Source organism: Toxotes jaculatrix, chromosome 19 (genome assembly GCF_017976425.1).
Source record: "Toxotes jaculatrix isolate fToxJac2 chromosome 19, fToxJac2.pri, whole genome shotgun sequence".
In the NCBI taxonomy this organism is placed as follows: Eukaryota; Metazoa; Chordata; class Actinopteri; family Toxotidae; genus Toxotes; species Toxotes jaculatrix.
Genome location: NC_054412.1, coordinates 1,028,333 through 1,054,715, shown reverse-complemented (window position 1 = coordinate 1,054,715; position 26,383 = coordinate 1,028,333). Strand labels below are relative to the sequence as shown.

At 45.2% G+C, this 26,383-nt stretch overlaps 4 protein-coding genes across 5 annotated transcripts in view; 2 read left to right on the top strand and 2 right to left on the bottom strand.

Annotated features, from left to right (window-relative positions):
• Window positions 1-433: 433 nt before the first annotated feature.
• On the bottom strand, window positions 434-7,760 carry LOC121199241 (synaptotagmin binding, cytoplasmic RNA interacting protein). Its single transcript, XM_041063748.1, has 10 exons — window positions 7,604-7,760; window positions 6,233-6,392; window positions 4,757-4,875; window positions 3,259-3,480; window positions 2,893-3,069; window positions 2,604-2,739; window positions 2,267-2,472; window positions 1,934-2,083; window positions 1,705-1,826; window positions 434-1,613 (listed from the first exon to the last, which is right to left on the bottom strand). Exons 1-10 carry the CDS (start codon window positions 7,604-7,606, stop codon window positions 1,004-1,006), a joined length of 1,905 nt encoding a protein of 634 aa, XP_040919682.1. The 5' UTR covers window positions 7,607-7,760; the 3' UTR covers window positions 434-1,003.
• An 867-nt stretch (window positions 7,761-8,627) lies between these two features.
• On the top strand, window positions 8,628-17,512 carry bub1 (BUB1 mitotic checkpoint serine/threonine kinase). Of its 2 annotated transcripts, none has more exons than XM_041065091.1 (24): window positions 8,628-8,799; window positions 8,957-9,016; window positions 9,496-9,637; window positions 9,737-9,933; window positions 10,067-10,107; window positions 10,205-10,281; window positions 10,372-10,421; window positions 10,947-11,131; window positions 11,245-11,363; window positions 11,592-12,043; window positions 12,218-12,258; window positions 12,337-12,456; window positions 12,744-12,854; window positions 13,142-13,223; window positions 13,401-13,485; window positions 13,638-13,815; window positions 13,981-14,047; window positions 14,429-15,276; window positions 15,495-15,595; window positions 15,755-15,916; window positions 16,003-16,160; window positions 16,260-16,437; window positions 16,636-16,742; window positions 16,886-17,512. In XM_041065091.1, exons 1-24 carry the CDS (start codon window positions 8,777-8,779, stop codon window positions 17,082-17,084), a joined length of 3,783 nt encoding a protein of 1,260 aa, XP_040921025.1. In that variant the 5' UTR covers window positions 8,628-8,776; the 3' UTR covers window positions 17,085-17,512. The 2 variants fall into 2 exon arrangements, with proteins under 2 accessions (XP_040921025.1, XP_040921024.1); XM_041065090.1 differs by having other exon boundaries at window positions 10,202-10,281.
• A 1,629-nt stretch (window positions 17,513-19,141) lies between these two features.
• Window positions 19,142-22,192, top strand: LOC121199229 (lactoylglutathione lyase-like). Its single transcript, XM_041063726.1, has 6 exons — window positions 19,142-19,292; window positions 19,918-20,000; window positions 20,485-20,625; window positions 20,738-20,805; window positions 21,015-21,104; window positions 21,531-22,192. The coding sequence occupies exons 1-6, from the start codon at window positions 19,224-19,226 to the stop codon at window positions 21,623-21,625; spliced, it is 546 nt and encodes a 181-aa protein (XP_040919660.1). The 5' UTR covers window positions 19,142-19,223; the 3' UTR covers window positions 21,626-22,192.
• A 756-nt stretch (window positions 22,193-22,948) lies between these two features.
• hey2 (hes-related family bHLH transcription factor with YRPW motif 2) overlaps window positions 22,949-26,383 on the bottom strand; it is a 4,635-nt gene continuing 1,200 nt past the window's right edge. The window contains exons 2-5 of the mRNA XM_041065230.1: window positions 25,359-25,437; window positions 25,183-25,266; window positions 24,880-24,961; window positions 22,949-24,346 (exon numbers count right to left, since the gene is read on the bottom strand). Of these exons, the coding sequence (XP_040921164.1) occupies window positions 23,634-24,346; window positions 24,880-24,961; window positions 25,183-25,266; window positions 25,359-25,437 (958 nt within the window). The 3' untranslated portion in view covers window positions 22,949-23,633. The remainder of the gene's footprint in view (window positions 24,347-24,879; window positions 24,962-25,182; window positions 25,267-25,358; window positions 25,438-26,383) is intronic.

Here is a 26,383-nt window from a genome sequence, read left to right as displayed (position 1 = left end):
GTAGATCCTTCTGGGACAAGGAAAAGCTTCACTTTGAAATTAATAAATCAAATTGTGCTTTTATTCCCCCCACCAGGAACAAACGGGACTTGTATGACAGACTTGTAAGGGGTGGGGCTTAATCTTGATGCTGCATCGACAGTGAATTTAGGACACCAATTTGTGAGACGTTTATGTTTTTGGACATGAGAGGAACTCATAAGGATGAAGTATGTCACTACACATACAGAGCACTTGAGAGATGCCGACTGTAGAAGTAGGTGATTTGGAATTTGATGGCATGCAAGGTGACACTGTAGCATGTGGCCAACACTGGCAAACCTTTAGTCCATTTTCTTCCACAAGGAGCCTTAAATTTGAAGGCAATTTGAAGAGAGAATTTGCCGAAACATGAATTTGCAACACAATTTGAAGTTTTGTACACGTGTGCGTGTATGTTTATTAAAGCAGACAAACAGCAAAGAATACAAGCCAAAATGTAAAGCCAAAAAATAGGACTGCGATGGTCCTTTTTTTTTTTCTTTTCAATAACAAGACACGCATTACTTTGTGACAATACAAATTGTATTTTCATTTGTTTTAAATACATGTTTAGGAGACATATGCTTTGTTGCTGTTAGCTACTTAAAACATGGAAACCAGAATTTCTAAAAACATACATAAAGCTATAGCCAAATAGACAGCTCGAGCACATATTTGCATCTAAAAATTTTTTTCAAACGTTGTTATGGAAAATCTTTTAAACGACCATCTTAAAAAAACAAAAACAAATAAAAAGGGGGGAAAAAAGAAAACCAGTTCGCCAGAAACAGGTGGGAGTGTGACTACTGTTTGAGTCCAAGCGGATTATTAAAATATGTACAAAAAGATATCTTGCCAGATGTCACCAATTTTGAGGAAAAAATGCAGGCAACCGTATGGGATTGAGGGCCAATCAGATCAAGTCTCTAAATAAAAAGACAAAAACAAAAACAAACACGTATTTTATCAAAGCCCTACCGGTTTACTTCCACTGTTGCCCAAAAGAATCCTGATAAAATTCCTGGTTGTCAGATTTGTAACCAGAATAGTTACCAGAATGATCACCACCTTGGAGTGGTTGCTGAGCAATGGGTTGAGAGCCCCAGTTCTGATTATTGGTCTGGCGACGCTTGGAATCTGGCTGGTTGTACCCATCAGCTTTGCGCTTTCCTCCTACATTTCCACCGCGGCCACCCCGCGCACCACGTACCCCTCCTCGCCCTCTCGGCTGCACGCCTCCTCTTGCGCCCCGCCCGCCGCGGCCTGGTCCTGGCCCGCCACGCTGGGAGAAGTTGGCCCTGCCCCTGGGTGCACCAGCTCCACCGCGTCCCCTGGCTGGAGAGGCACCTCCCCGGTTGCCCCTGTTCCCACCGCGCCCTCGGCCTGGGGCCTGGAAGTCATCGTAGCCATAGTAGGGATCATCATAGCCGCCGCGGTAGTTGTGATAGTCATAGCCATAATAGTCATAGTAGTCATCATAACCATAGTAGTCGGGGGGGTATGCGTAGCCACCCCGGTTGCCCCCTCTGCCCCGGCCTCTGACAGGCGGAGGCATGTGGGGAGGGGGAGGATAGTAGTAATAGTCGTCGTACCTGATAAGAGCAAAAGGAGACAAAACTATGAGCACAAAGTCAGAGGGCGGCATCCTGACTGGCCTGTCATTACAAACACGATGCTTCTTACATCTGCGTTTTGGCTGCTTGTCTCTGGGCTTTGCGTTCCTTCCGCTTCTGATCTGGTGGTTTGGCAAAAACTATTTCTATTGGCTCTCCCTCCAGCTCCTTCCCGTTCATTTCTTCCAATGCCTGAGAAAAGCCAGTAACAACGTTGGTGCATGTCAACTTACTGAGACTGAAGCTGAAGAACCGAAGAGGAAAAAAAACTGCATAACAGAAGAAGAAGAAATCAGTACCTTCACTGCACCATCCCTCTCTTCAAAGTGAATGAAAGCATAGTCTTTGAGCTTCTTAACTCGCTCCAGTTTTCCAAACTGACTGAAGGACTTCTCCAGGATCTCTTCTGTGACACCATTGGCAAGGTTTCTGACAAATAAAACCTTCACCTGTGAACCGGACAGAGAGAGAGAGAGAGAGAGAGGGTGGAACCTCACGTCAGTCCCTCCTCTTACAAATTTATTATGTGGACCAGACCTGGATTTTTAAGATGAGGACTGAGAAATGCCTCTGCCGTCTTCACCTTCCAAGTGACATTTTCTGTCACATAACTGTCAGTTTTTGAGGCTCACCTTGGCCATGACCTCTGGGTCAGGGTCTTCAATGGGGTCAGCCCACTCCACTGTCACCACGTTGCCCCAAACCTTCACCTTCCCGCTCATTAACCGGCGACGGGCCTGAGCGGCCGTTTTGTGGTCTTCGTACTCCAGAAAGCAGAAGCCTCGGTTCTTCTTTTTGTCGTCTGGTTGATGGTACAGTATGACATCGCTGAGGCCCTCTGCAGGTGGACGGAAGACAAAAAAAAGACATTTACATGTTTTAGATTAAAATGAGTGAAACTGCAGCAGGAATTTACAAAGCAGTCACATGAATTCGAATCTACGCCGACAACACGCCAGGATTCTTTACCTGTGACTTTTGCGAACTCTTCAACAATCTGCTCCTTTGTTTTACTCTTGGGAATGGAGCCAACAAATAACCTGTTGTTAGCAACAGATATACACACCCCAATGTGCTTGCCAGGGCGAATCTCATGATTATTACACTGTTAAAAGAAAGAAATCATGTCAAGAACACACACAACGATGACAGCTGACAAATTCACACAGTTCTACAGCTGCTACGAAACTAACGACTTCATTCTTGTTCCGACTTCAGCTTCCTGATCTGCTGAACTGTGAATTCCTGACAAACTTACCAGCTTCACGGCCTCCTGGGCTGCTTCTTTAGTACAGAACGTGACGAAGGCGTAGCCCCTGTTCAGGCCACTCAGTGGGTCCATCATTAGCCTCAGATCCCAGATAGGCCCGGCTTTCTCAAAGAGAGGAACCAGCTCATCTTCAAACAAGTCACGGGGAATCTTCCCAACAAATATCTAGGAGGAAAAAGAAATACTATTTACAGACTTCCTGGTTTATCAGCCAATCAAAGCATTTTTGACATATAAAGATTAAATCCCAATAATCTGTTTGGAGCAATGCTTCAATTCCAGGTAAAGAACAGCAGCAAATGAAAACAACTCATTCACAGAAAGCACTGGTTTGGTTTCCTCCCCTGTCCCTACCTCTGTTCCAACTGTGGGCTGGGATCCTGAGTACACTGACTCAGGTGGGGGGCCGCCATACTTTCGCTGTCCTGTTGTTACATCAAGTGTGTAGTTGGTTCTGTCCAGGAGTTCTTTGATTTTAGCCTCGTCTGGTCCTTTAGTAGAATCTGAAACTTTAGTCCCTTGTTTCTCCCTCTGCCTGTAAGTCTTCATTACCCCACAGAGAAAGGCACTTTTGTTCTGCAAGAGAGAACCAGTGTGTTACAAACAACCACACACAACTTACCTTCTTCTACTGGGGAAAAAAAGACAAAGGGAAAGGCAACACTAGGATCCATACAGAAGACAACAAACGTGAGTAAACCCCTGCTCAAGATCACTAAAATACAGAGTAATTACAAATTTTGTCCATTTAACACAATTTCCTTTGTTTTTAGCCCAAGAAGAACAAAAAAAGAACCGTAAAATATTAAGGAACCAGCTGCAACAACAGGCAGCACAGCCTTCATTAGTGAGATCCCTTTCTTCCTTTTATTTATTTATTTTAGGATTTTATGTGTCCGGCTTTATTTTTGATGACTGGCTCAATCCTCCTGGAGAGATGTTCTGCTTCCTCACTGACGATTCTTTTTAGCTGCTCCTCGTGGGAGGGGTTTTGTTGCTCTACCTTCAGCTTTAGAATATTTGATGGTTGCTGTACTGGAGGACTTTTTTCCTCTTTAAAAACTTGGAGTCGTTATCATGTTGGAAAAGTCCTCTCCTGCAAAGTCTCTTGAGACTGGGAGTCGTCTCTTCAGTCAGTGTTTGATTATACAAACTTGTATTCTACTCTCCTACACTTTGCTCTCATGCAGCCCCGTCTCAGCACACTCCCACCTCCATGCAGCACTCTGCAGTGACTCTGGTGGTCCTGCCAGGTCCACACCAAACATGCTGGACCCCATCTAATCCAAACTAATTTATTTTTTCATTTGTCCAAAGAATGAGCTGCCAGTATTTGTCAGCTCATGTTCTTTGGCAAAGTTTGACGTTGCTGTTTCAGATTCCAGTTGCAATTCCAGCTTGTGCTCAGCGGGCTCTTACTGGTGCTCCTGTCCCATCTTTGTTAAGTCTCACAATCTGGTTTCTTACAGGTTCAGGCAGCTCCTTACCATGTGGAGCCACACTGCGCTGATCACAACTCAAACCAAAGTTGAGAAAGATATAATAACCGTTTCCTTTTTATCTTTGTTCGTGAAAATTGCAGATGTGATTTAACTAACCTGTTTATTTTTAAATTACACATTAGATACCCTAATAAGTACCCTAAAGTTTAACTTGAAAATGATACCATTATTTTAAGATGATACAATCATGATTAATTTAATATTTTAGTGATACCGCACAGGGGTGTACTCAGTTTTGTTGTATATTGTAAGTTGGCAAAACGACCTGCTCCACTCTCGTTTTTAACAAAGACCCCTTTGTCTTTCAGAGCACCAAACCACACCTAAAAGGCAGCGTGTTCAGAACTTACTTGAACGTGTGACAGATCACTCTCTTTGAACTGGACCAGCACTTGCAGGGCTCCTTCCTCATTGAATTCTTTCAAAGCTTCAATAGCCCTTTCGTCTAGGTCACTATGTGCTACCAGGCCTGTGAAGTACAACAACAAAAAACTGTAAATGTGGTCCTAAAAAATGACATGTGATCTGACCAGGTTAACACGGAGGAACAGAGGATGCGTGACTCTCGCAGCTATTAAGCACCTGAACAACATAGGCTTAGTAGTAATTGATCTCTTTCAGATTCACCAAATGAAATCGACGGTCCATGTGCCGTTATTATGCGTGCTAACTACTTGCTGTCCCATACAGTGCCAAGTTTTAACACAGCCTCCTAATAACATACAGCAAATATCAACAGGTACAAATTACACTTTTTAAATTAACAAGCCAGGACAGTGTTACGAAAACCAGATTTTAAGACAGCAAGATTCAGTAAAACCACAGAGAAACACCTCTATCAACAGTCACTTTAACCATGCTCTGCAGAACATCATCCTTGCAGCTTCTCAAAGAGTAAAATTCACCTGCTGCAGCCAAACAGCTGCTTTACTGTTTCTGCATATGCCACAGGCCCAGCTGGCTTCACTCTGCTCTTTACAGTTACACCCATCCTTTTAACCATTCAATCCAGTCTCTATACTCAACAGCATGACAATACTTAGACCTGAAGCAACTTACTGATGTGAAACAATAAGAGTACTTTTGATGGATAAACAAAGACAATACAAAATATTAGACAGATCTTGGAAAAAGAATTGCCCCTCGTGAGTTAATCTAAAGAAGTTAAAACGCTGGGTAATTTGCTTAGAGTTTGTGACAATGCAGAAAAGTCTCTCTATCACCTTGCTGCTCAAATGATTAGTTTAACAACTTTAAACTAGGCCCCATTCACAGTTGTTAGCTGATTACAGAGGAACTGATGAGTGACTAGTGTTTCATTCCTGCTAACTATCTACCTGCCTTAAGCAATCAACATCAGCAGGATAAGCCTGGTATATTTTGTGACTGTCAACAAATCTCATGAGAAGACCAAAATCAGTGACACGGCAGCTCGTCACTCTTACCTCGTGGCATTTTCTTACCATGTCTGTGGTAGCCCCAACCCCACTGGTTTCTACTGGAGACATAAATCTAACTTGATAATTTTCTAAAATAACTGGTCACTGCGGATATAACAAGCTTTAGAAACATAGGGTATAAACATAGGATATATGCCTAATGATCATTGTTAGTTTTGATCTTCCCATGGGATTTGCTAGAATAGCCTCATCCTTTCAGGGGCAAGCAAATGTAGATAGTCAAAGCACTTGTCCAAAAACAAAACCCTCTGTGACCCTAAAAGTGTGTCTGGAAATCACATCTCTGAAGAGACCTGTGTATGAACCCCTTTTTCTCAGAGCAGGTAAAAGCAGGAGACAGCCAGCAGAGATGAAACTTCTGCTTACCTGCTACATATAGTTCATCTAGCTTCTCAGCAACTTTCTGAGGTAAACCAGCTTCCAGTAAAGCCTGGAAATGTTCTGAGTGGGTCACCGCTGCAGTAGTGTCCATTGGTTCCTCCGTACCATTTCCGTTAACATGATCTGTGGCCATGTCTCCAGACATCTGTGCAGGTGAGATGAAGAGCAGAATTACCAACAACACCAATGCAGTTGTAACTGTTTGCATTTGGGTTTTCATGACAGTATTACTCACAAATGTGTACTATAGTAACATCACTGAGATATGACCTATTTTTATTTGTCAATCCTCTGTCTTGAGACCCTGGTCTTGTAGTAAGAAACTACAATTTTAAGACCTGTTTTAGTTTATTTTGTGTGTGTTATTTAATTATCACACAGAAAACCTCAGAAAAGTTAGTGTTGTAGAAACACAGTGAGACTGTAATCAACAATTACTTTCTTAATTAACGATCTATTGATTACCTACTTGTTTTGTCAGACCAGCTGTCAAACATACAAAGATGTGGAGTTTACCGTCGGAGAAAAATTAGAACATTTTCACACTGAAGAAGTTGGTACCACGGAATATTTGGCATTGTTCATCTAATCATTTCAGTTCTACGGCACTGATCGGTTGCTAGGTGCCTGGAGAGATAATCGAACTACAATGTACAGTGGGGGTCTGTAGGGGGACTAACAACAAAACTTTGCCCCGGGACCCTCTGGGAGAGCTTGTTGTAGTTTCAAGCGAAACTGAAACAACAAATTAGATGTGCGGTTTGGCGCCATCGTTCAAGACTGGGCACAGTTTACTATCTGTAATGTTATGTGAGTAGCTCCTGTGGTCGCCAGTGCGAAACTGAAACAACATTTGGGAGGAGCGTTTAGCCACCTTTAACTCCTGGTACTTTGAGAAATACGAATATAGCTCGCACTATCAGCTCGTTATAGAAAGCCAGAAATGCATAATAATGTCCTGTTAAAGCCAGCTGGTTCCCACACTTCTACCACGCCTCTGTTAGCTAATGTAAGCTGGAGTCCCTGGCTCGGCAGACCACAGGCCCCAGTCTTTACCACACGAATGGAGGTGCAAACTGAATGGGGCTTACCTTACCAAAACAAATCTCAGAACTAAATCATTAAAGTAGTCGGACTTTCTCTACATTAATACACACTAGCCATTTATAAACACCGGGGCCGTCAATCAAAGTGGGCCCCTTTTCAAAATGCCGGCTAGCCGTGTAAACGAGCTGCTGTATTGCTAACACTGACCGGTCGTGCAACGAATCCAGCATCGGTGTGTATAGATAACAAGTCCCACCACAAAACACAACACGCTTTCGTAATGTAACGGACACCTCGGTGTGTACGTACCATGCGAATCTAAACTTGGGTGCACGATGCTGATCCGCCGTGTTGAAGGTGCTTTAAATAAAGGAAAATATTCACGCCGGTGGTTTTCAGGTTGATTTCTTTACTCCCGGTGAAACAAAATGGCGGCTACGTAACGTCGCGATCTCTGCTTCTCGGCTTAATATAAGGGGTCTCCCTAACTGCTTCTCATGGGCTGCTCAGTTTTCATACATCCTGCCCACAGTAACACTGACCCAGTGACTCATGTTTTACAACCGTTATCGCTGACATTGATTAACTTCCACTTTCTCACGGTAATAAATCTGCTCGTATATCACACTCCCAGCCTCAATACTTTGCGTTTTAGCCCAGTGTTGCTGCATCTTGTGTACGTTTTCACCCATGCGGTCTCTGTTCTTCACTGCCAGCAAAACCGACGTTTTACTGACAAATGCCTCCAAGTATATTACAAGTTGTTTCTTCAGTGCTATACACTAGAGATGTAAATAACACATTACTTTCCTAGTATAGGTTTCATTTTCATTGTCGCTACAAGTCGCGCGCTTTATTTTGAAAACTCAAACCGGAAAAAAAAACAAAAAGCGACTGAAACAACAACAATCACAGTAAATTGCAGCTGGAGTGTCAATGAAGGAAGAAGTCGTTTTTTGTTTTTTTGTTTTTTTTTTTGGAGGAGGCGAGGGGGTTGGATGTTTAATTTATTTCTATTGATCAAGATTTGTTTATTTCTTTTGTGTATTGTTTTGTACTTTTAACATTACTGTGCAGGCAAAGATGTTATTATTAAAGTACAGCCTTTACATGTTTCCAGTTTAATTTTGTACAGCTTTCATATGTACTACATTCACAGACAGCAGCTGTCACCCCAAATCTTTGGGTGGTTAACGGACTCTCGTGTTGTCTTTTTCATGCTGTGTGTTTTGTGTGTTTTCGCTCCGGATCTTTCGTAACACATTGGGGCGTGGCTTTGCGACACACCGCGTTGCTATTGGCTGAGCGCGAAATTTCAAATGTAACAGGAACAACAGCCTCAGCTCAGAGGAGACAAGTCAAGCTAACGATGCGAGTTGTGTGCTGAAGTTTGTAAAGTAAACTAAACAACCATTAAAATAGATGAGTAGGAGTTAACCTGCTGTTCGCGATTATTAAGGACCTTAAAAAAACCTAAGTGACATGGATATCGCCTCGTATTTACAGTAAGTCAGTACCGAACATTAACGTTACTGGGTGTTAGCTTATTGCTAGCGGTTAGCGTTAGCGGTACGAATGTACTGGTGATTCATAACTTACTTCATAAAAGACAAAACGCTTAGTCGATACCTTCCTTAAACGTGCGTGCACTTACCCTTTTAGGTGTTTTGAAAGAAGTTTGAGCTCATACACGGGAGACGATCCTCTGGATCCATGGGACAAGTGAGTAAAGTTCATTTGGACTGTTTTAAAGCCAGCTGATGTTTTAAATTGATATAAAAGACGTTATCTCAACGTTGTTTAAGTAAAAGTGCTAATAAAATTGCAAATCTTACTTTAGTAATCAGGAAGCAATCAGGAAATTTCCTTCAGTTTCTCAATGAAAAACGATCCCTGTCGCTGTTATACTATTATATTTTACAGCAAAACCTTTTTAAGTTTCATCCAGTCATACTTCTTTTTACAAAACAGCTCACGTGGATCAATACAGTTTAATCTAAAGCTAGTCTTATTCTGTGTTGTAGTTTCTGGTGTGGTGGTGACTTAATTCTCATCTCTTGTTCTGAATTGCTTTAGAAACGAACCATGTTTTGCAGGCAAAACATCTGCTGATATTTTTCAACTTTCCAATCACTGTCCTAGCATATGCATGGCTGACAGCTGAGAGAATACTGAATGCCTACTCTAATATATTTTTCTAGGTTTGTGGAGTTCCTGGAGCAAAGACTACCCGCAGACGGTTGCAGTGGGATGTCAGCCGTGTTCGACAGTCTTGTACAGAGGTTTTTGAATGTCGAGCGATATGCAAATGACATCAGATATGTGAGCTACTGCATCAAATGTGTAGGTCTTACAAAAACATTACACATCACAGCATTACTTTTGTTTGTTATTCATACTGTTAAAACTTTACATGAGTATTTGTTCTTTTTAACTTCACAGGCGAGTTATTATTCTGACCCCGTAGTGCTGTATAGTCACATCTTCAGTAAAGGCATCGGCACCAGGACTGCTGCGCTTTACGTGGCCTGGGCACAGCAGTTTGAGCAGAGGGGCATGAATGAACAGGCTGATGCTGTGTACCAGAAAGCAATGGAGAACCAAGCCCAGCCAGCTGACACTGTTCTCCAAGAATACAGGTAACAGCAAAGACAAAGATACTGAGGATACAGAATAGAACAAATTCAATAATATTTCACAAGAATGCACAACAATAACTTTGATGTGCTAAAACAAAACAAAACAAAACATGGGTTTGTGGCTGATCTGCAGGCAGTTTCATGCAAGAACCAGAAGCCAGACACCAGGATCAGGTAAGAGTGTATTTACTTGTTATTGTAAATCTTTAATTTCTTTCTTTAAAATATTCTGTATTGTGTGACAGCTACTATTTGATTTTTTGTAAAGCAGGTGGTCGAAATCCTTTGCAGAGCTTCCAGTTAACCAATCAGATGTCATCCCACAGAGAGCCAGTCGCTCAGAGCAAGGTGAGTGTGTCTGTGAATTTCCACAGTAATTGTTTAGCAACTTCACGTTGGCTTTTCCATCCCACTAATATTTCTTATCCTGTGATACAGGCCTCTGTGGATTGTCTGTCCAAACCACCTGCCAGTAAAACAACCATGATGTAAGTGAAAACCATTGTTTCCTGTGAGGTGGGTTTATGCATCTGCCAGTTTGGCAGGAGGTGACGTTATAAAGAGTGAAATTTTGCTTGTACGTGTGATACAATCTGATCTGAGAATAACACACTGGATCCTTTCTGACAATTAAGAACGAACATCAGAACGTTCAGAACTGTTGGTGCTTCTGCTCCTAGATTACAGCATTAGAGAGGTGCCATAAACAAGAGCGGACACTAGATGTCGCACTTACCAAAAGATGACAGGGAGTTGTTAAAAGACAGAAACACAATAAATAAATAACAAAGGAGGGTCTGTTCATAATAATCACACTGGTACCCCCATGTCTATGAGCATGCAGGTTTGTATTAACTAGAGCTGCATCAGTTAATTGATTAACAGAGAATTAATCAGTAATATGATATTATTATGTATGTTAATTCCTTTTTTTAAATATATGTATTATACCTTCACTGTTCTCTTGTATTCGATTAACATTTCCAGATAAAAACCTATCGTCTTCTCCACAGAGTTTCCCGCTCTGAGACTTCAGGGGCTATTTCTTCTAGTCAAGGCTCCAGTGCTCAGACTGTGCCAGAATACATGAAGGATGAACTCGTCTGTGAAGGATCTGAATTATGCTTTGAGGAGGTGAGAGCGGAGACATACTTCCGTAAGCTCCGGGAGAGACAGGAAAAGGAGCACAGAGAAAACAGTAAGTCAAAATAACATTATCTGCTGTGAGATAAGTAAGGCTTAAAAACTAATCGTGAGAAAAATAAGACTCCAATGATGTGTTTATAACATCTGCTTTATTTTTGCTTAAAGTGGAGAAGTTGTTGAGGACGCAGGAGGAAGGCATCCTGATGATCAAATCTATGCTGGAGAAAGTTAACCACAACCTGGAGGCCTGTGGTGGTTCAGCCGAGCAACCTTCACCACAGATGGTGAGTCTGCGAATTCAAGTGTTTTATTGGTTTTTTTAAATAAACCGCAATACATTTTACATGTTAACAAGATATACAGGGACAGGATACACCTTGTTCAACGATTTTAAGTGTTTGACAAGTAACAATAAAAAAATGAAGTGTCTTGTTGACTCAGTTTCAGTTGTTTCACAGGGTGAAAACAGCAGAACTTAAATAAAATCCCAACTGTCCTTTTCTTTGTTACAGCTGTCTCTTGTAGAAACAGCCACCAGTTTGAACGTTAACCCTACCCAGCAGCCCTTTGGGCACCCTCGGCCCTCAAACCGCCTGAGCAGCAGACGCTCTCTTGGCTTAAGATTACACACTGAGCCGACCTTCATGCAAGAGGCCACCGCCATCACGGAGGCTCCTCAGCAGCAGAACCAATCCAGGCCAAACCCTCTGAGCTCCGAGGTATCTCGTCCTCCCTCTATCCTGGCAGACAGGAGCGTTCATTTCCCAAAATCAGTGTCCACAGACCCAGCGTCTCTCATCCAGACCTCGATGGTTCAGCAGCCGGTCAGCTTCGAGCAGATGAACCTGTCGCTCCACAGACCCGCCTGTGGTCCTGCTGTGAACTCTGATGTTCTCTGCCAGGACACTCCAGTTCAGCCCGGCAGCGAGAGCGGTCGACCCCAGGAGCACAGCACCACGCATCAGTGAGTAGCTTCTAAATGTGTCCAGATGATTTCAAATGTAAAAACACAACATGTTTCTATGCTTGTGCAAATTTTAGTAGTACTGTTACTGAAATCAGTTGTTAATAATGAGCGGGTTATGAGCGGAGTACCCATGAACAAACAGGAGATTTTTTCATTGCTTTTTTTCCTCAGGGATGTCAGTCAGTTGCACGAGCCCGAGGAGAAACTCAATGGTAAGCAAACCAGTTGTAAGTCCTCTAATTGTAGCTTCTTGTGAATGTTTTCAAACCTTGTGTTTGTGTCTCTCTCAGTGTCACAGGGGGGCACAGGTAACCTGTCTCACATCACTCCTAACAATTCACTGGGCTTTGTTCAGGCCACACCATCAAGGGTGCTGCCATCACCCACTGTCAACACGCGGGAAGCACTGGGTAAGCACAGCGGCCTCTTTGCTTTTGGTGAACAGAGGTTTACGGTCCTTGATTGATCATTATGGCACTTACTGTCTCCCTCCGGCTCTCTGTTAATTTTGTCAGCTGTGTTATGAGTGAAAGCAGCAGCTGTGCTCACAGTGACATTGAGGTCTCAGTGTATCCTGCTGTTCATCAAAGTCTGCTGTGCCTCACCTGTCCAGCTTTTGGTGGTAACACCGAATTCTGTTGCACTTTAAATTTTGAATGACAGTGAATAACGTTGACTGTGGTTTTGCGTGGTCCAGATGTTATCATGGACATGTTCCAGGCTCCGACTCTGTTAGAAGATCCGTTCACCAACACGTCAGTGCTCCACGCTGCTGAGAAGGGCTTTGATCCTGGATACCCAAGAAATGGTAAATATGCTGTAAATATGGGAACACGTCAGTGTGTGAGGAGTCAAGGTAACATGATTAAATCCAACTGAATGTGGTGACCTGCCCACAGTGGTCACCAGTGTTTAAAGTGAACGCTGTGACTCACAGTTTAACTGTTCCCAAAAGTTTAATTCACACATTGGACGTTTTTGAGATAAAATGAAATAACCTGCACACGGAAGTGAAGCCTGAGTTTTTCTATACATGAGAGTGTGACGTCGTTTCTGCCAGTTGACGTAATTTCTTTGTCTTTCAATGATTTGAAGGAGGCGCCTCGTCGTTCACTAACCCTCCCACGACGACCCCGTTCACCATTTTCCAGGACGACACCGACAAAGAAAACGGCAGGTAGATATGGACTCCAGCTAAATGTGTCGTTAAACTGAAGATTTCATGTAGCATCCGCTCAGTAACCCAAGATATCCAATGTAGTAATATACACACATTTAGTGAGATGAAACAAATAGAATAGAATGAACATGTATATGAATAATATTCCTGTTATTTCATCCTTGTTCTGTTCAGTGCTGCTGCTCCCTCTGCGGCTGAGAAGCCTCGACCAATCAAAGCCCTGGCTGAAATCGCAGTGTCTAAGCCAGACAAATCCAATGTGAGTGCAGACGTTAGGGGTCAGAACCGTTTTTAATGTGACGCACAATAAGAGGTCCATGTTTTGTTTTGTTTTGTTTTGTTTTGTTTTGTTGAGGTTGTTGTTTTGTGTGTCGGCTGTGTTTTTGATGCCCGCCTGTGTTTGCTGATCAGGAGACTCCTCCGGATCTGATGCCCGATGAAAGCACCATGTGGGGAGCTCGCTACAACTCCCTCAACTCTCTGGCTGCGTGTCCCAACAGCACCACGGACTTCGCCATGCTGGCCCAGTTTGTCTCCACTCCATTCACACACAAAACGCCTTTCAACAGCAACTTTTACCAGGACCAAGGTACCTGGACCTAAGAACCCCCAGCTTTTATCTCAGTTCAGTGATAGCTAATCCAGTGTACCGCTCAGATAGGTGGCAGATTTTCAGGCTTCCTGCTTCACACGGTCTTATTCTGTCTCACGAACATGATTTATTCAAAAGTCATTTATTTTTTCCTCCGTCCAGAGAACAACGGTGGTGTCGGTGATGCTGACGACGAGGATTTTATCAGACGTCAGCCCAAAAAACTCAGGTAAACGGTCGTCAGCGGTCCTTAAAGTCTTAGCAGGTCTTGAATTGATTGTGCTGTCTGTTATATGGTCATTGCTTTAAAACATATCGCTGACCCCGCCCAGCTCACCCCGCTCAGCTCACCCCCGCCCAGCTCACCCCGCCCAGCTCACCCCGCTCAGCTCACCCCGCTCAGCTCACCCCGCCCAGCTCACCCCGCTCAGCTCACCCCGCTCAGCTCACCCCGCCCAGCTCACCCCCGCCCAGCTCACCCCGCTCAGCTCACCCCACCCAGCTCACCCCGCTCAGCTCACCCCGCTCAGCTCACCCCGCTCAGCTCACCCCGCCCAGCTCACCCCGCTCAGCCGTCTGTGACATGTGTTTCCCCTCTTCCCTCTCTCAGCCCCATCATGGAGCAGAGTCCGTCTGATGAGAAGCTCTCTGAAACAGCCGTCAGTCAGCTGGTTCCTTCCTCAGCAAGACACGGCACCATCGTCGGTGAAGGACTTGCCACCGGCCAGCACTGCCTGACCTCCTCCTCCATCACCATGGTGCAGCCTCCTCCTCCCGCTGTGCTCTCCTTCAGAGACCAGACGCTCTGTCCCACCGACTCCTCCATAGCCAGGACCACAGGACCCGGGTGGGAGGTGTACACGAGCCCGGAGCAGCCGCCCAAACAAGCCCCTCTGATCTCACGGCAGCCTGAGAGCACAGTCAGACCCAAAAGCGAACCTTTTAAAATCATGGAAGATGCAGACAGACCCACCAGTCCAGACCAAGCTCAGCAACCAGCCGGTGATGTTGCCATGAGTCCACAGTGTGCTCTCAGATCGGACTGGCTGGCCATCAGAAGCCCTGTGGTCATAGACCAGCCAGATCTAGACGCCTTCCTCAGTCCCCTTCGACCCAAGACAGTCCCCAGTGAGACCCAGGACGTTCCTATGAGTCCAGAGCAGCCCCAGCTGTGTTCCGTCGTGCCCATGAGCCCGGGGCAGCCGCCACAGTTCTGCACTGTGGATGAACCCATGAGTCCGGACAGAAGGCTGATGACAGGTGCTGACGTGTCCATGAACACAGCAACACCGAGGACAGCCAGGACAGGAGCCGTCCGGCTGGTGTCAGATCCCTGGGATAATAAACTGATCTCTGACCTGCTGTCATCACTCACCCCGCCTCTGACCTCTCACCCCTGCTGCATCACCTGGCAGTGCAACGTACCCAACATCACCCCGAAGATGACTATCAGCATGGGTAAGGACGAGCTGCCGTCATCACTTTGATTGATTAACATAATTATTGTTGTGGACTTTTTTTTCCGGAGAGTGTAAATGAAGGGGTTGATGCTCACATGGTCGTAGTTTCTGATCGGATTCATTCAGAGCTTTTTAAAGTCGTTGCACATTAAGCTGCAGTGAATTAAAGTTTCCACGATGTCACGTGTTAAACTGAAAATGTTTGGCCTCCCACAGGAAAGGCCTCCCTGCGAGTCGACTGCATCCTCGGTGAAGGTGCTTTTGCAACAGTCTACCAGGCTACTGACCCCATGACCTCAGAGAAGATGGTGTTAAAGGTAAGGTGGTGGTGGGCGTGGGTAAAGACCCAGCCCCACCCGTGACTCAGATCTGTGGTTCGGTCACACGGCGTCTCCTTCACAAACATTTGAAAGCAGCCAGTAAAGGAGGCGTGATGAGTCTGACCGTTTCTTCCTCTGTGATTAACATGAATGCAGGTTCAGAAACCAGCCAATCCCTGGGAGTTTTACATCAACACTCAGCTGGACGCTCGGCTGCAGCCCGACGTCCGTCATCTTTACAGCAGCGTCCGCTCAGCTCATCTCTTCCACAACGGAAGCGTTCTGCTCGGGGAGCTCCACAGCTACGGCACTCTGCTGGTACCTGATGATGTGACATGAACATAAACATTGTCTGATGCGTGTCTCTGATCCTCCGTGTCCTGAAACTGTGACTGTGCTCTCAGAATGCAGTGAACATGTATAAAGCCCTGAGCGATAAGGTGATGCCTCAGCCTCTGGTCATGTACTTCACCATCTGTATCCTGCACATGGTGGAGCAGCTGCACAGCGTCCACATCGTCCACGCAGACATCAAACCCGACAACTTCCTACTGGGAGAGAGGTAACAGTCAGTGAACCACGTTTATCACCTTTCCACAGGTGACGTATGGTTGTGAAACTCCACCTCTGACACATCCTGATCGTTGCTGTTGTGTTTCAGGTTCTTGGATAACAAGTGCTTTGACTCTGAGAACGTGGACCACGGCCTCGTCCTCATCGACCTGGGACAGAGCATCGACATGGAACTTTTCCCAGAAGGCACTGCTTTCACCACCAGGTGTTTGACGTCAGGCTTCCAGTGTACAGAGATGCTCAGTGGGAAACCGTGGAGCTATCAGGTAAAGACAAACAGGACGCGTTGTTTTTGTTATCATATGACACAGATATATAATAATAAGTTTATTTTATTTAGATAGAACTTTGCTTTAAAAAAAAATTTATACTTTAATAAAAAAAATTAGACATCAGGTAAAAATGAGGCTGTTGTCGAAAATATTCATTTTATCTTACTGTGTTTCCTCCTCGTGTGTTTGTAGACAGACTACTTTGGAATAGCAGGGACAGTGTACTGTATGCTGTTTGGGACGTACATGCAGGTCATGAATGAAGGTGGAGTCTGGAAGACAAACGCAGTATTTAGAAGGTAACTCCTCCCACACACAGCGTCCTGCTGCCCCGTGGGCCCAGCGGAGCACCGGCGATGCACCGATGATGGTGATGTTGAGGATTTCTGTCTTCAGTAGGAACGAAGGGACCTGACAAACGTCTTCCCTCTCTGTCCCACAGAAACCCGCACAGCGACCTGTGGCTGGAGTTCTTCCACACTCTGCTGAACGTGCCGGACTGCGTCTCCCTGCCGAGCCTGAGGAGCCTCCGCGGCAAACTGACATCCGTCCTGCAGCAGAACTACGGCAGCAAACTGTCCACGCTCAAGAGCCGCCTGGTGGTTCTGCTGCTGGAGAGCCGCAAGGCAGCTCGGCGATGATGGCGGCTGACACCGGCAGACTCGTTTACCCTGAACCGCTTCACTCCTCGCTCTTCTTCTACCTCCTCTGTTCTTTTTCCATATTTTCTTTTTTGTTTTTTTTCCTTAGTTTATCCTTTTATTTTCTACAAACCAAGAAAGAAACCCTTAAAACTACGTCTTATCCTCCTTTTTTAAACCGGATCAAACTGATGCACAGAGATCAGCTGAATTTTAAAGGTTTGGTGAAACGTCACTGGAGGAAGATTTGAGCAGATTTAGTCTGAACTGAATTTGTACATATAAAAAATGTAATTATTATTTAGTTGATCTTTACAATTTCATGTTATCTGCTTCCAAACAGAGAGACTTCTGGGAGGGATAACTTTTTCTCAAAAGAATAAACTTTGTGTTGAAGTTCAGTAGATTATCTTATTTCTTATTTTGCTCTGTAAAATAATAATCAGCTGTTTATCAGAAAAGAGTTTTTTGTTGTTCTTGTTTTCTGTGAACTGAGTTAATTTGGCCTGTAGGAGCTTGTTGTGGATAGACTGCTCATCATATACCTGTTGGCCTTTAAGATAGATAGATACAGGAAATGTATTTGTTCGGCGGCTCACAGGAAAACAGGACGTGCAGAAAACAAGTGTGCATGCAGCCAAAAAACTGTCTACATACACATTTACACGGTGATGGAGGAGTGATGAATAAGATGCTGTGAGAAACATATTGCACAGTCCCGCCATAAAAGGACCAGACCAGAGTACAACTGAACAGCTGAGCTGTACAGTCTGACAGCGCCTCCACAGTCTGCTGCAGGGGGTGAGAGGTGGATGTCAGCTTAGCTTACCTCCTGCTGTCCAGAAGTCCATCACCATCTGCTTCATCTTACTGGTGTTTACGTAACTGGTGAGTTTAAGTTTCTTAATTTATCAGATTCATTGTGTAAAATCTGATGTTTTTGATTCTCAAACACCAACAATCGGCATCAGGCTTTGAGGGGCCCCTGCTGACTCCCAGTATACATCGTAGGTCCATTATTTCTCCAATGTTACTACATCAGATGCACACACCTCAGATATCTCCTGATGCAAACACAGTGTGTTTGTCGTCTTACACACACACTTAATGTGTGTGTTTTTACTGTGGCTGCTCTGAGGGCGTGAGGGAGATTAGTTGGCCTAGAGACTGATCCAGAGTCAGGGTGTGTTAAAGTCACCCACTCATCCTCCCTCACCTGTTACCTGTTCAGACCTGCAGCTGCAGCTTGTCCTGCATTTCTGTGCCTGAACATTGTCCAGGTTACCCAGGTAACGCCCCCACCCCCCGACGCCCCCACCCCCCAGCAAAAGATTTTCACGTTTAAATCATCCTTATCTTTATTGTTGCTGCCGCCAGCGTCCCTTTGACTTTTAATGGATTTATTTCACGTCATGTTCTGACTTTGTATTTAAAAGAGGAATTATTTCGATATTGTGCCGCTCGTTTCGTTCCTCCGCGCTCTGTGGAGCACGTGAAATGTGTGAGTGATGCAGGTAGCAGCTCAGTGGGAGGAGTTTCCTGTCACGCTCACTGCTGCTGCACTTCTCTGTGCTGTGGCCGTTTCTCTCACAGCGGCAGCACCTGAATGCAGCGGCAGCACCGTGGCCCCTCCCTGAGCAGAAACACCGGGCTGACCAAAAAAACCATGCTGCGTTCATGGACTGTCAGAAAAATCTAAACTGGGAAAGTCTGATTTTTCAGCGTTCATTTAACCTCACAGTTAATGCCGCTGATGTGTTGACACATCAACAGTGGGATATTCTGGGATGTGAAAAGTAAAATGAAAAACAAACATCATTAAATTATTGGAGCACTAAGTTATAAAAACCCTCCATGACCCTTGACCTGAGGGCTCTTGGTGCCAAATATGGAGTTAAAATAAAAAAGGCTGCTTCATCTTTAAGACAAATTTAGAATAAGTTGCAGTTCAGTCAGACAGGATGAAGGTGGGACCTGAACTGTCTCCGTGGACAGATGAGGACAACAGTCTTTTCCGTTCTGATGATGGATCCATGTAACATCTGAGACACACGATCGTACGAGAGGCACTTGAAGGCAGCACAGACTAGGAGAATGTGTGGAGGAACCTGTGTGTTCATTCAGACTGATCTGTGAGCCATGGAGGGTGGAGGTCTGTCAGATGAAGCTGCATCTGCCGCCTGCAAAGAAGGAGACCCCATCACCAAGGTGAGTGTCCGCTTCTTTATCAGAGCACTTTGTTTTCACTGCAGCTGGAGTGTGTGATCAGATGTGTGTAGTGTGTAGTCAGATGTGGGTACGGACAGGCTGTGTGCTGAGGCTGTAATGCAGTCAGACCTGTTGGCTCTGACTCTTCACACACTTTAACATTCAGCACAGGATGAATGTGGAGCTGCAGACGCCTCCACGTTCAAGTCTGACATTAAACACAGCAGGATTTCTACACAGATCAGAACAGTGAGGAGCCACAGCTTTAATGACGCTGATTTAAAGGCTCACTTTGGTTCTTTCTGGTGAAATCTGCCTGTGCAGGTAGTTTCACTTTCATGTGCCAAGTCTTTCCAGGAACAGTGCTCAGGTTACTGTGGACAAACACACTGATCTGTTCTCAGGCACCACAGGTTACAGTGAGAACACACAGGAAAAAATTACAGTGTCGATCTTTTTTTAAACTGTCCTGTGACGTGTTACTGAATATTTATCAAGGATAAAAGGGATTTACTCTCATTCCAACATAGATTAATGAGAATAAAGATAATCATTAAGTTTATTATCAGAACTTTCATCAGAAAAAAAATGGATTGCTTCTGTTTTCTAACTTTGGTCTCTGCAGGACTACATGATGCAGCAGACGATGCTGAGGGTCAAAGATCCGGAACGATCTCTGGACTTCTACACTCGAATCCTGGGCATGACGTGAGTCCTGAGTCCAAACACTTCAAACCATCAAAGGTTAAAGGCTCCGTTCGCCTCAGCATCGCCCTGTTTTCTCTCCTCGCTCTGATGTTATCAGACCATGCAGATGCTTTTGGTTTCATTTGTCCAAGTTTTGAGTTTTCTGTCCCTGAGATTTCTGTCTCCACCACAGTACAAAGACGGTCCTGGAAATTGCACTCAGGCTGACATTTAAAGAAGCTCAGCAGCAACTTGTCTTTCCAGAAACTGTGTCCTAACCCTGTCACTGTGGATGAGCCACAGACCTCGCTGTGAACAGAGGACCTGCTTTCCACCCATGGTGGGCCAATGGGACTGTTTGGGGACAAATCTCAGACAGATATTTTAAAACCATCTGCATGTCCTGATACGAGAGGGAAGTCAGACATGTTAGTCCTTCCTGTGGTCTCTCTGTTTCAAAGCTTTCGTCCTGACCCGTTGTCCTCGGCTCCTCTGTGGTGTCCAGGTTGCTGCAGAAAATCGACTTCCCCTCGATGCGTTTCACCCTCTATTTCCTGGGTTACGAGGACAAGCTGGACATCCCAGCTGACATCAAAGAGAGGACGGCGTGGACGTTCTCTCGCCGAGCCACCATAGAGCTCACACAGTACGTATGATGACCACCGGACAAGACCAGATAACCTCCCAATCCAATGTCTGTCATACACCACACGACAGTGTGTCAGTGTTTTGATGAATAGAATTTCTCTGTCTGTCAGTAACTGGGGCTCAGAGTTAGATGATAATCTGTCGTATCACAACGGGAACAGCGACCCGCGAGGATTTGGTGAGTCCCACGAAGTTAATGTCATTTTTGTTTCACTGTCTTACTTTTCTCTGATGATGTGAGTGTATATGTGTGTGTGTGCGTGTGTGTGTGTGTCTGTGAGTGTGTGTGCGTGTGTGTGTGTCTGTGTGTGTGTGCGTGTGTGTGTGTGCGTGTGTGTGTGTGTGCGTGCGTGCGTGCTTTGGGTGTAACCTGTTGTCTTGTTGCAGGTCATGTTGGCATCGCTGTTCCTGATGTTTACGCTGCCTGCAAATTGTTTGAGGAGCATGGAGTGCCATTCATCAAGAAAGAAGACTCAGGTGAGCTGGAGCCAGGTGTCAGGTTCACACTGTAGCTCTGACACGTCACAGATTCATCGACTCGTGTCGGGTCACATACGCTGGCACGTGTCTGTGGACGCTCAGGTTAAAACACTCATGTTCGTAGTTAAAGCTCAGACTCATGGTTCATGTTTATTTCCATCAGTGTTTTTACAGCAGCAGTTTGACTTCGGCTGCTTTAAGTTTCCACCAGGAGATGGAGCTCAGAGTTTACTGGGCAGCAGCAGGTTGTGGGTCAGAGTTGGTAACACAGTGTTCACACAGTGCGACTGTGTGAACACTGTGTTACAGGGGTGGGACCTGGTTCTAAGGTCAGGGTCCGGTGTGGTTTAGTCTGCGGGGATGAAGGTTAGTGACTGCCGTGTTCTCCTGAGTGTTTACTACCACACGCTCTCCTTCTCACAGGGAAGATGAGGGGTCTGGCCTTCATTCAGGACCCTGACGGCTACTGGATTGAGATTTTAAGCCCAAACAACATGGTGTCATTAATGTCACCTTAGAGAAGAGACACACCTGGAAACACTCAGGGCATCATGGTTGGATAAGACAGACTTTTTTTTACATGTCAAACATCCTCGTTGATTCTGGTTTCAGTCCTGCTCCCATTGTTTTGTGATCTTGTTGTGTTGCTAAGTGAAGATCTGTTTACTTCTTTTCTAAATAACTAAATCAAAAAAGAAAGTAAGAAATTTGTTGTCTCTTCTTTGGATGTGTTGAGCGTCTGTCTCAGTGTTGTATCATCAGATATCATCAGCCCAAGGTGAAGAGATAAATCTCACGGTGTTAACTCTTCATTTGCTCTGCAGAGAAAAGAGAAACGCTGCATCCCAGTTCCAGACATGAATCATTCTCAGAGAAGTCAGTGTAATAAATAAATAAAATGACCATATGTTTGTCTTTTCTTATAAATTTAATCAACAGTCAGGACTTTCCATCATTTCCTGTCAGAATAAACTGTTAGATGTGATGATTTCTTGGATCCTAACAGTAAAATCCATGAATGGCTGCTACAAAGATTAAAATAAACTCTGACTGTTGTCAGTGAGCAGCAGCAGCGATAACAGAATTAAACAGGGACCTGGTTTCATTTCTTTTCTCTTCAGAGGTTTTGTTTCTATGAAAAACTTAACTAAAGTCACAGAGACAGAGAATCTGATGAAGCTGGTGGTTTTTAATTCTTCAGTGTGTAAACAGGTTCAGCACAGACCTCTGTCTCCAGCGTCTCTTCGTCCCGTTTCTGTCCTCCGCGTCCCTCTGTCTCTCTCTCTGTCTCTGTCTGTCTCTAAACTCCTGTCCGCCTCATTTCACCGTATTCACCGCCGGTCACTTCAAAGCGGCCTCCGGCGTGAGAACCGTGTCGGGTGACCGGGGCGGATTTACGGCCCGCGGAGCTGTTCCCAGACCCGTTCCCAGACCTGTCAGCCTTTAATCCCGCACTCAGCCGAGGTGATGCCGCTTTCTTCTCTGGGAGGATTTAACGGCTGCAACAGTGATTTCAGGGTGTAAATCAACTGAGAGATGAAGGCAAAGAGCGAGAGGGAGCGGATTAATATGTGTGTGTGTGTGTGTGTGTGTGTGTGCGTGCGTGCGCGTGCGCGTGCGTGCGTGTGTGCCTGTGTGTGCGTGTGCGTGCGTCGCTCATAGATGCTTTACATTGAAGGATCTGAGTAGGAAACAGTCTCACTATAAGATCCATTTAGCTGTTCTGGTGCTTTCTATCATAGAACATGAACTTCCTGGACAGATGGACAGATCTGACAGTTTGGCCAGTTGCCATGGAAATTGTTTTTTTTTTCTGAGTCAACATGCTCCTTAAAGTTACTCACTTTATTCAAAGCACACAGGGACACACAGACAGTTTATAAACCCACAGGTAACAGAAACATCACAGTCTAAAGACTTATGTTAGAATCACTGTTACTATTTTCAGGGGCGGATTAATCCGCATTTGGTGCTGTAGTGAGTGTTTGTGGCAGCAGGCCTATGTGTGTGTGTGTGTGTGTGTGTGTGTGTGTGTGTGTGTGTGTGTGTGTGTGTGTGGCTGAGTCAGAGTGAACTACAGTGTGTGTTGATGGTGATAGAGGAACATGTGACCCAGTGTAACAGTGTGATCGCTGATGTGTTTTAATAGTTTCAGATCCAGTGGAGCTCAGAGGGATCAGAGGGATCAGATAAACGCAGGAGCAGCAAATGTTTAACAAGAGTGAGTTCTGACTTTGTCCAGGTGGAGTGAATCCAAGTAAACAGCTGATTTCAGCGGAACATGTTTAAAAAAAAAAGTTCAGTTAATCTGAATAAAAAGAAGAAAGACGACAGAATAAACCTCACATTTCTTTTCTCTGAAGCTTCTGGACAAACGGTCACTTTTTAAAATCAGCAGGTGAAAACTGTTAACAGGTTAACAGGTTAACTGGTTAACAGGTTAACTGGGCAGGTGAGCCGGGTCCACAGTCAAAACCAGTCAGTTAAACTGTGAGTTGGTCAGATGTTAGTCAGCAGCCAGGTCAGTCAGAACGCTCCCACCTCGGTTCCCCACGGTCTGTATGGTTTACTGCTGCTACTGTGGGGAGTCTGGGAGGAGGAGGAGGAGGTGATGGGAGGACTGGTGGTGGCGGTGGAGGTGAAGGAGGAGGGGGGGAGGACGGGGAAACCTCCGTGGAGGGCGATGGGAAACGAAGCCGACAGGGAGAGGAGGGAGGCGGAGAGAGGGGCGGGGGCGCAGGTGAGCACAAGAGACGAAGAAGAGGAGGAGGAGGAGCAAGGAGAGGAGGAGGAGGTGGTGGAGTCTGCGTGGGAGGGATAGGAGGAGGCCACGCTGCGCTGTGACAGCTCCGCCAGCCTCTGGGGGGCACCGCCTCCTCCGGCCTCTGCAGAAACTGACAGGCCGCTCAGTCCGTACGGTGAGGCGGCGGCTGGTAGATGGCGAAACGCGGCCGCAGTCGCCACCGCGGCGGCTGCAGCAGCCCAGTGATGAGGGTGGAAGGGGTGAGGTAAAGGGTGAGGCTGCTGGTGGTGGTGATGCGGAGAGTGGGAGGCGGCTGTCAGGGCGGCGGCGTCCCGTTGGGAGGCGCAGGAGGTGAGGTGGGCCAGGAGGCGGGAGCGCAGGGGGTCGCCGGATTCCAGGCCCTCCACGGCGCTCAGGTAGCGGGAAACCTCCGTCACACACTCCCTGAAGCCCAGAGACAGAAAGTCCAGGGCCAGAGCGTGGGCGTCAAAGTAACCTGCAGACAGAGAGAGGGACGTCGTTTCCATGACGACAGCATGACGAAAATACAAAGATAAACGTTATTTATAAAGAACTTTTCAAAATCAAGTTTACAAACAGACACGAGAGAAAATATGGAAATAACTTTTATTACTGACGTCATCTCTGTTTTTATGTTTATTCATCTTAAACAGTTTGTTTACACAAACATCAGAGGAGCCTGTGACGTCCTCTGTCTGTAGGACAGATGTCCTGATGTGTCCAGACTCTGAAGAGAAATGTCTCATACACCTTGGACCTCCGTCCACACTCATGTTTTCAGCTGATTTCTTACAGCACCAACAGAAACCCTGCTGAGTGGATTCCAACCATCACCTGGTCAGGTGAGGTGAGGAGAGAGACGTCAGCCTGGTGAGTCTCTGCTGGTTAAAACTGTTCTGCTCAGAGGACATGTAGCTGCACTGGATGTTGTCCTCTCTGTAGGACACGTGTGCACAGTATAAGAGATGTCTTAGTCTTTGGGTGGTGTGTTCTTCTTCTTCTGTTTACCTTTCCCTCCTGTGGCCTGCAGCATCTTCAGGTGGTCCACGGTCATCTGGAGGATTTCTGCCTTCTCCAGTTTAGCTGAACCCTGAGAAAAACAGAGCGACCGTTAGAGCAGGACACTGGTTTCTGATGTCAGCCCCTGATCATGAAAACCTGCAGCTGCAGAGGTCCTGTGGCACAGGTGACTGGAACACCCGATCAGACAGGTGACTGCAGGTGTGCTAATGAGCATGAGGGGAAGACTAAATGATGCAGGAGCAACGTTCATGTCGTGTTTGATAACCACTGATTTTAAAAGCGTCTCACCTGCTTCTCAAACGCTGTGGGGACGAGTCTCCGTAACTCTGACAGACTGCTGTTGATTCTGTCTCTGCGTCTCTTCTCAATGATCTGATGAATGAAGGAAAACGATGAAAGACTCAAACCGTCTCTGAACTGAAAGTCCTTCAACACGCCGTCATTCATCTAAATCAGAACTTTACCCCTCTGCGTTTTTTCCTCGCCATCACTTGAGTGGTCGTCGTGGGTGAACCACACCTTATAAAGGACGCCTTCATGTGTCTGGGAAAACAATTCAGTGAACATTAAAACACCACAAAGCTTGAATGTGACCAACAAATGGAAAGCATTTATTTATCAGAGCCATTAACCCAGAGAACTCAAAGCTGCAGAGGAAGGAAATGTGTGGCTGTCAGCAGGACGGACGGAGGGATGGACGGACGGATGGACAGACGGACAGACGGACAGACGGACGGATGGACAGTGTTCAGTTCAGCTGAGTTTGTCCTCACAGGGTTAAAATGAAAGAGTGTATCCAGGACTTTACATGTGTGGATCTGTGGTGTTTCAGAGTCATTTGGAAAAACTTCCTCAGGATGTTGTAGGAAAAAAACCAAAAATGTTAAATATCTGGAGCATTTTATTCTCTTTTAAAGTGTTTTTTTATTCCATCGTATCCACAGAGAGAAGTGAACTGCAGACGTGTCTAATCACGTGACATTTTACAACAATGAACGAGACGTTTTCCTGTTTTTCTTTGATGGATTTTTAAACCAAGAGCAGAAAAACCGAACTGAAGCTGATGCAGATCTGATCAGTCCCACACAGTTAGTACGACTCAAAGCTCCTGTGTTTCCATTTTATTCTGCTTTCCACTTTATTTCACCTTTTACTGCAGTTTATTTAACAGGTGTAGAAACTTTTCAAATTAAGGTTTTACCAACAAAACATAAAAAATCTGATGAATTTAACTTAAACTACGCAAAACAATTTAAAATAGTTCAAATGAAAATAAACCTCATGATGTTACTTATACCTTCAGACTGACTGAGAACTTTACCTTTTGATACTTTGAGTTAATTTCTCTAATAATAATAATAATAATAATAATAATAATAATAATATATAATAAATAACAATAATAACAATACTACACATGTTTTTAGTGAAACATATTTTCAGGACTTTTACTTAGAATTCATCACTGTTACTTTGCTGTGTTGGTTCT

Coding starts and splice junctions, on each gene's coding strand:
- LOC121199241 (XM_041063748.1), bottom strand. Junction 2,740..2,892: donor CCCAGGAGGCCGTGAAGCTG/GTAAGTTTGTCA, acceptor TTCTTTTAACAG/TGTAATAATCATGAGATTCG. Junction 1,827..1,933: donor AGAGGGATGGTGCAGTGAAG/GTACTGATTTCT, acceptor GGCTTTTCTCAG/GCATTGGAAGAAATGAACGG.
- LOC121199229 (XM_041063726.1), top strand. CDS start 19,224: ATGGAGGGTGGAGGTCTGTCAGATGAAGCTGCATCTGCCGCCTGCAAA. Junction 19,293..19,917: donor AAGGAGACCCCATCACCAAG/GTGAGTGTCCGC, acceptor TGGTCTCTGCAG/GACTACATGATGCAGCAGAC. Junction 20,806..21,014: donor CAGCGACCCGCGAGGATTTG/GTGAGTCCCACG, acceptor GTCTTGTTGCAG/GTCATGTTGGCATCGCTGTT.
- bub1 (XM_041065090.1), top strand. CDS start 8,777: ATGGATATCGCCTCGTATTTACA. Junction 13,224..13,400: donor ACCGACAAAGAAAACGGCAG/GTAGATATGGAC, acceptor TGTTCTGTTCAG/TGCTGCTGCTCCCTCTGCGG. Junction 13,816..13,980: donor CAACTTTTACCAGGACCAAG/GTACCTGGACCT, acceptor TCCTCCGTCCAG/AGAACAACGGTGGTGTCGGT.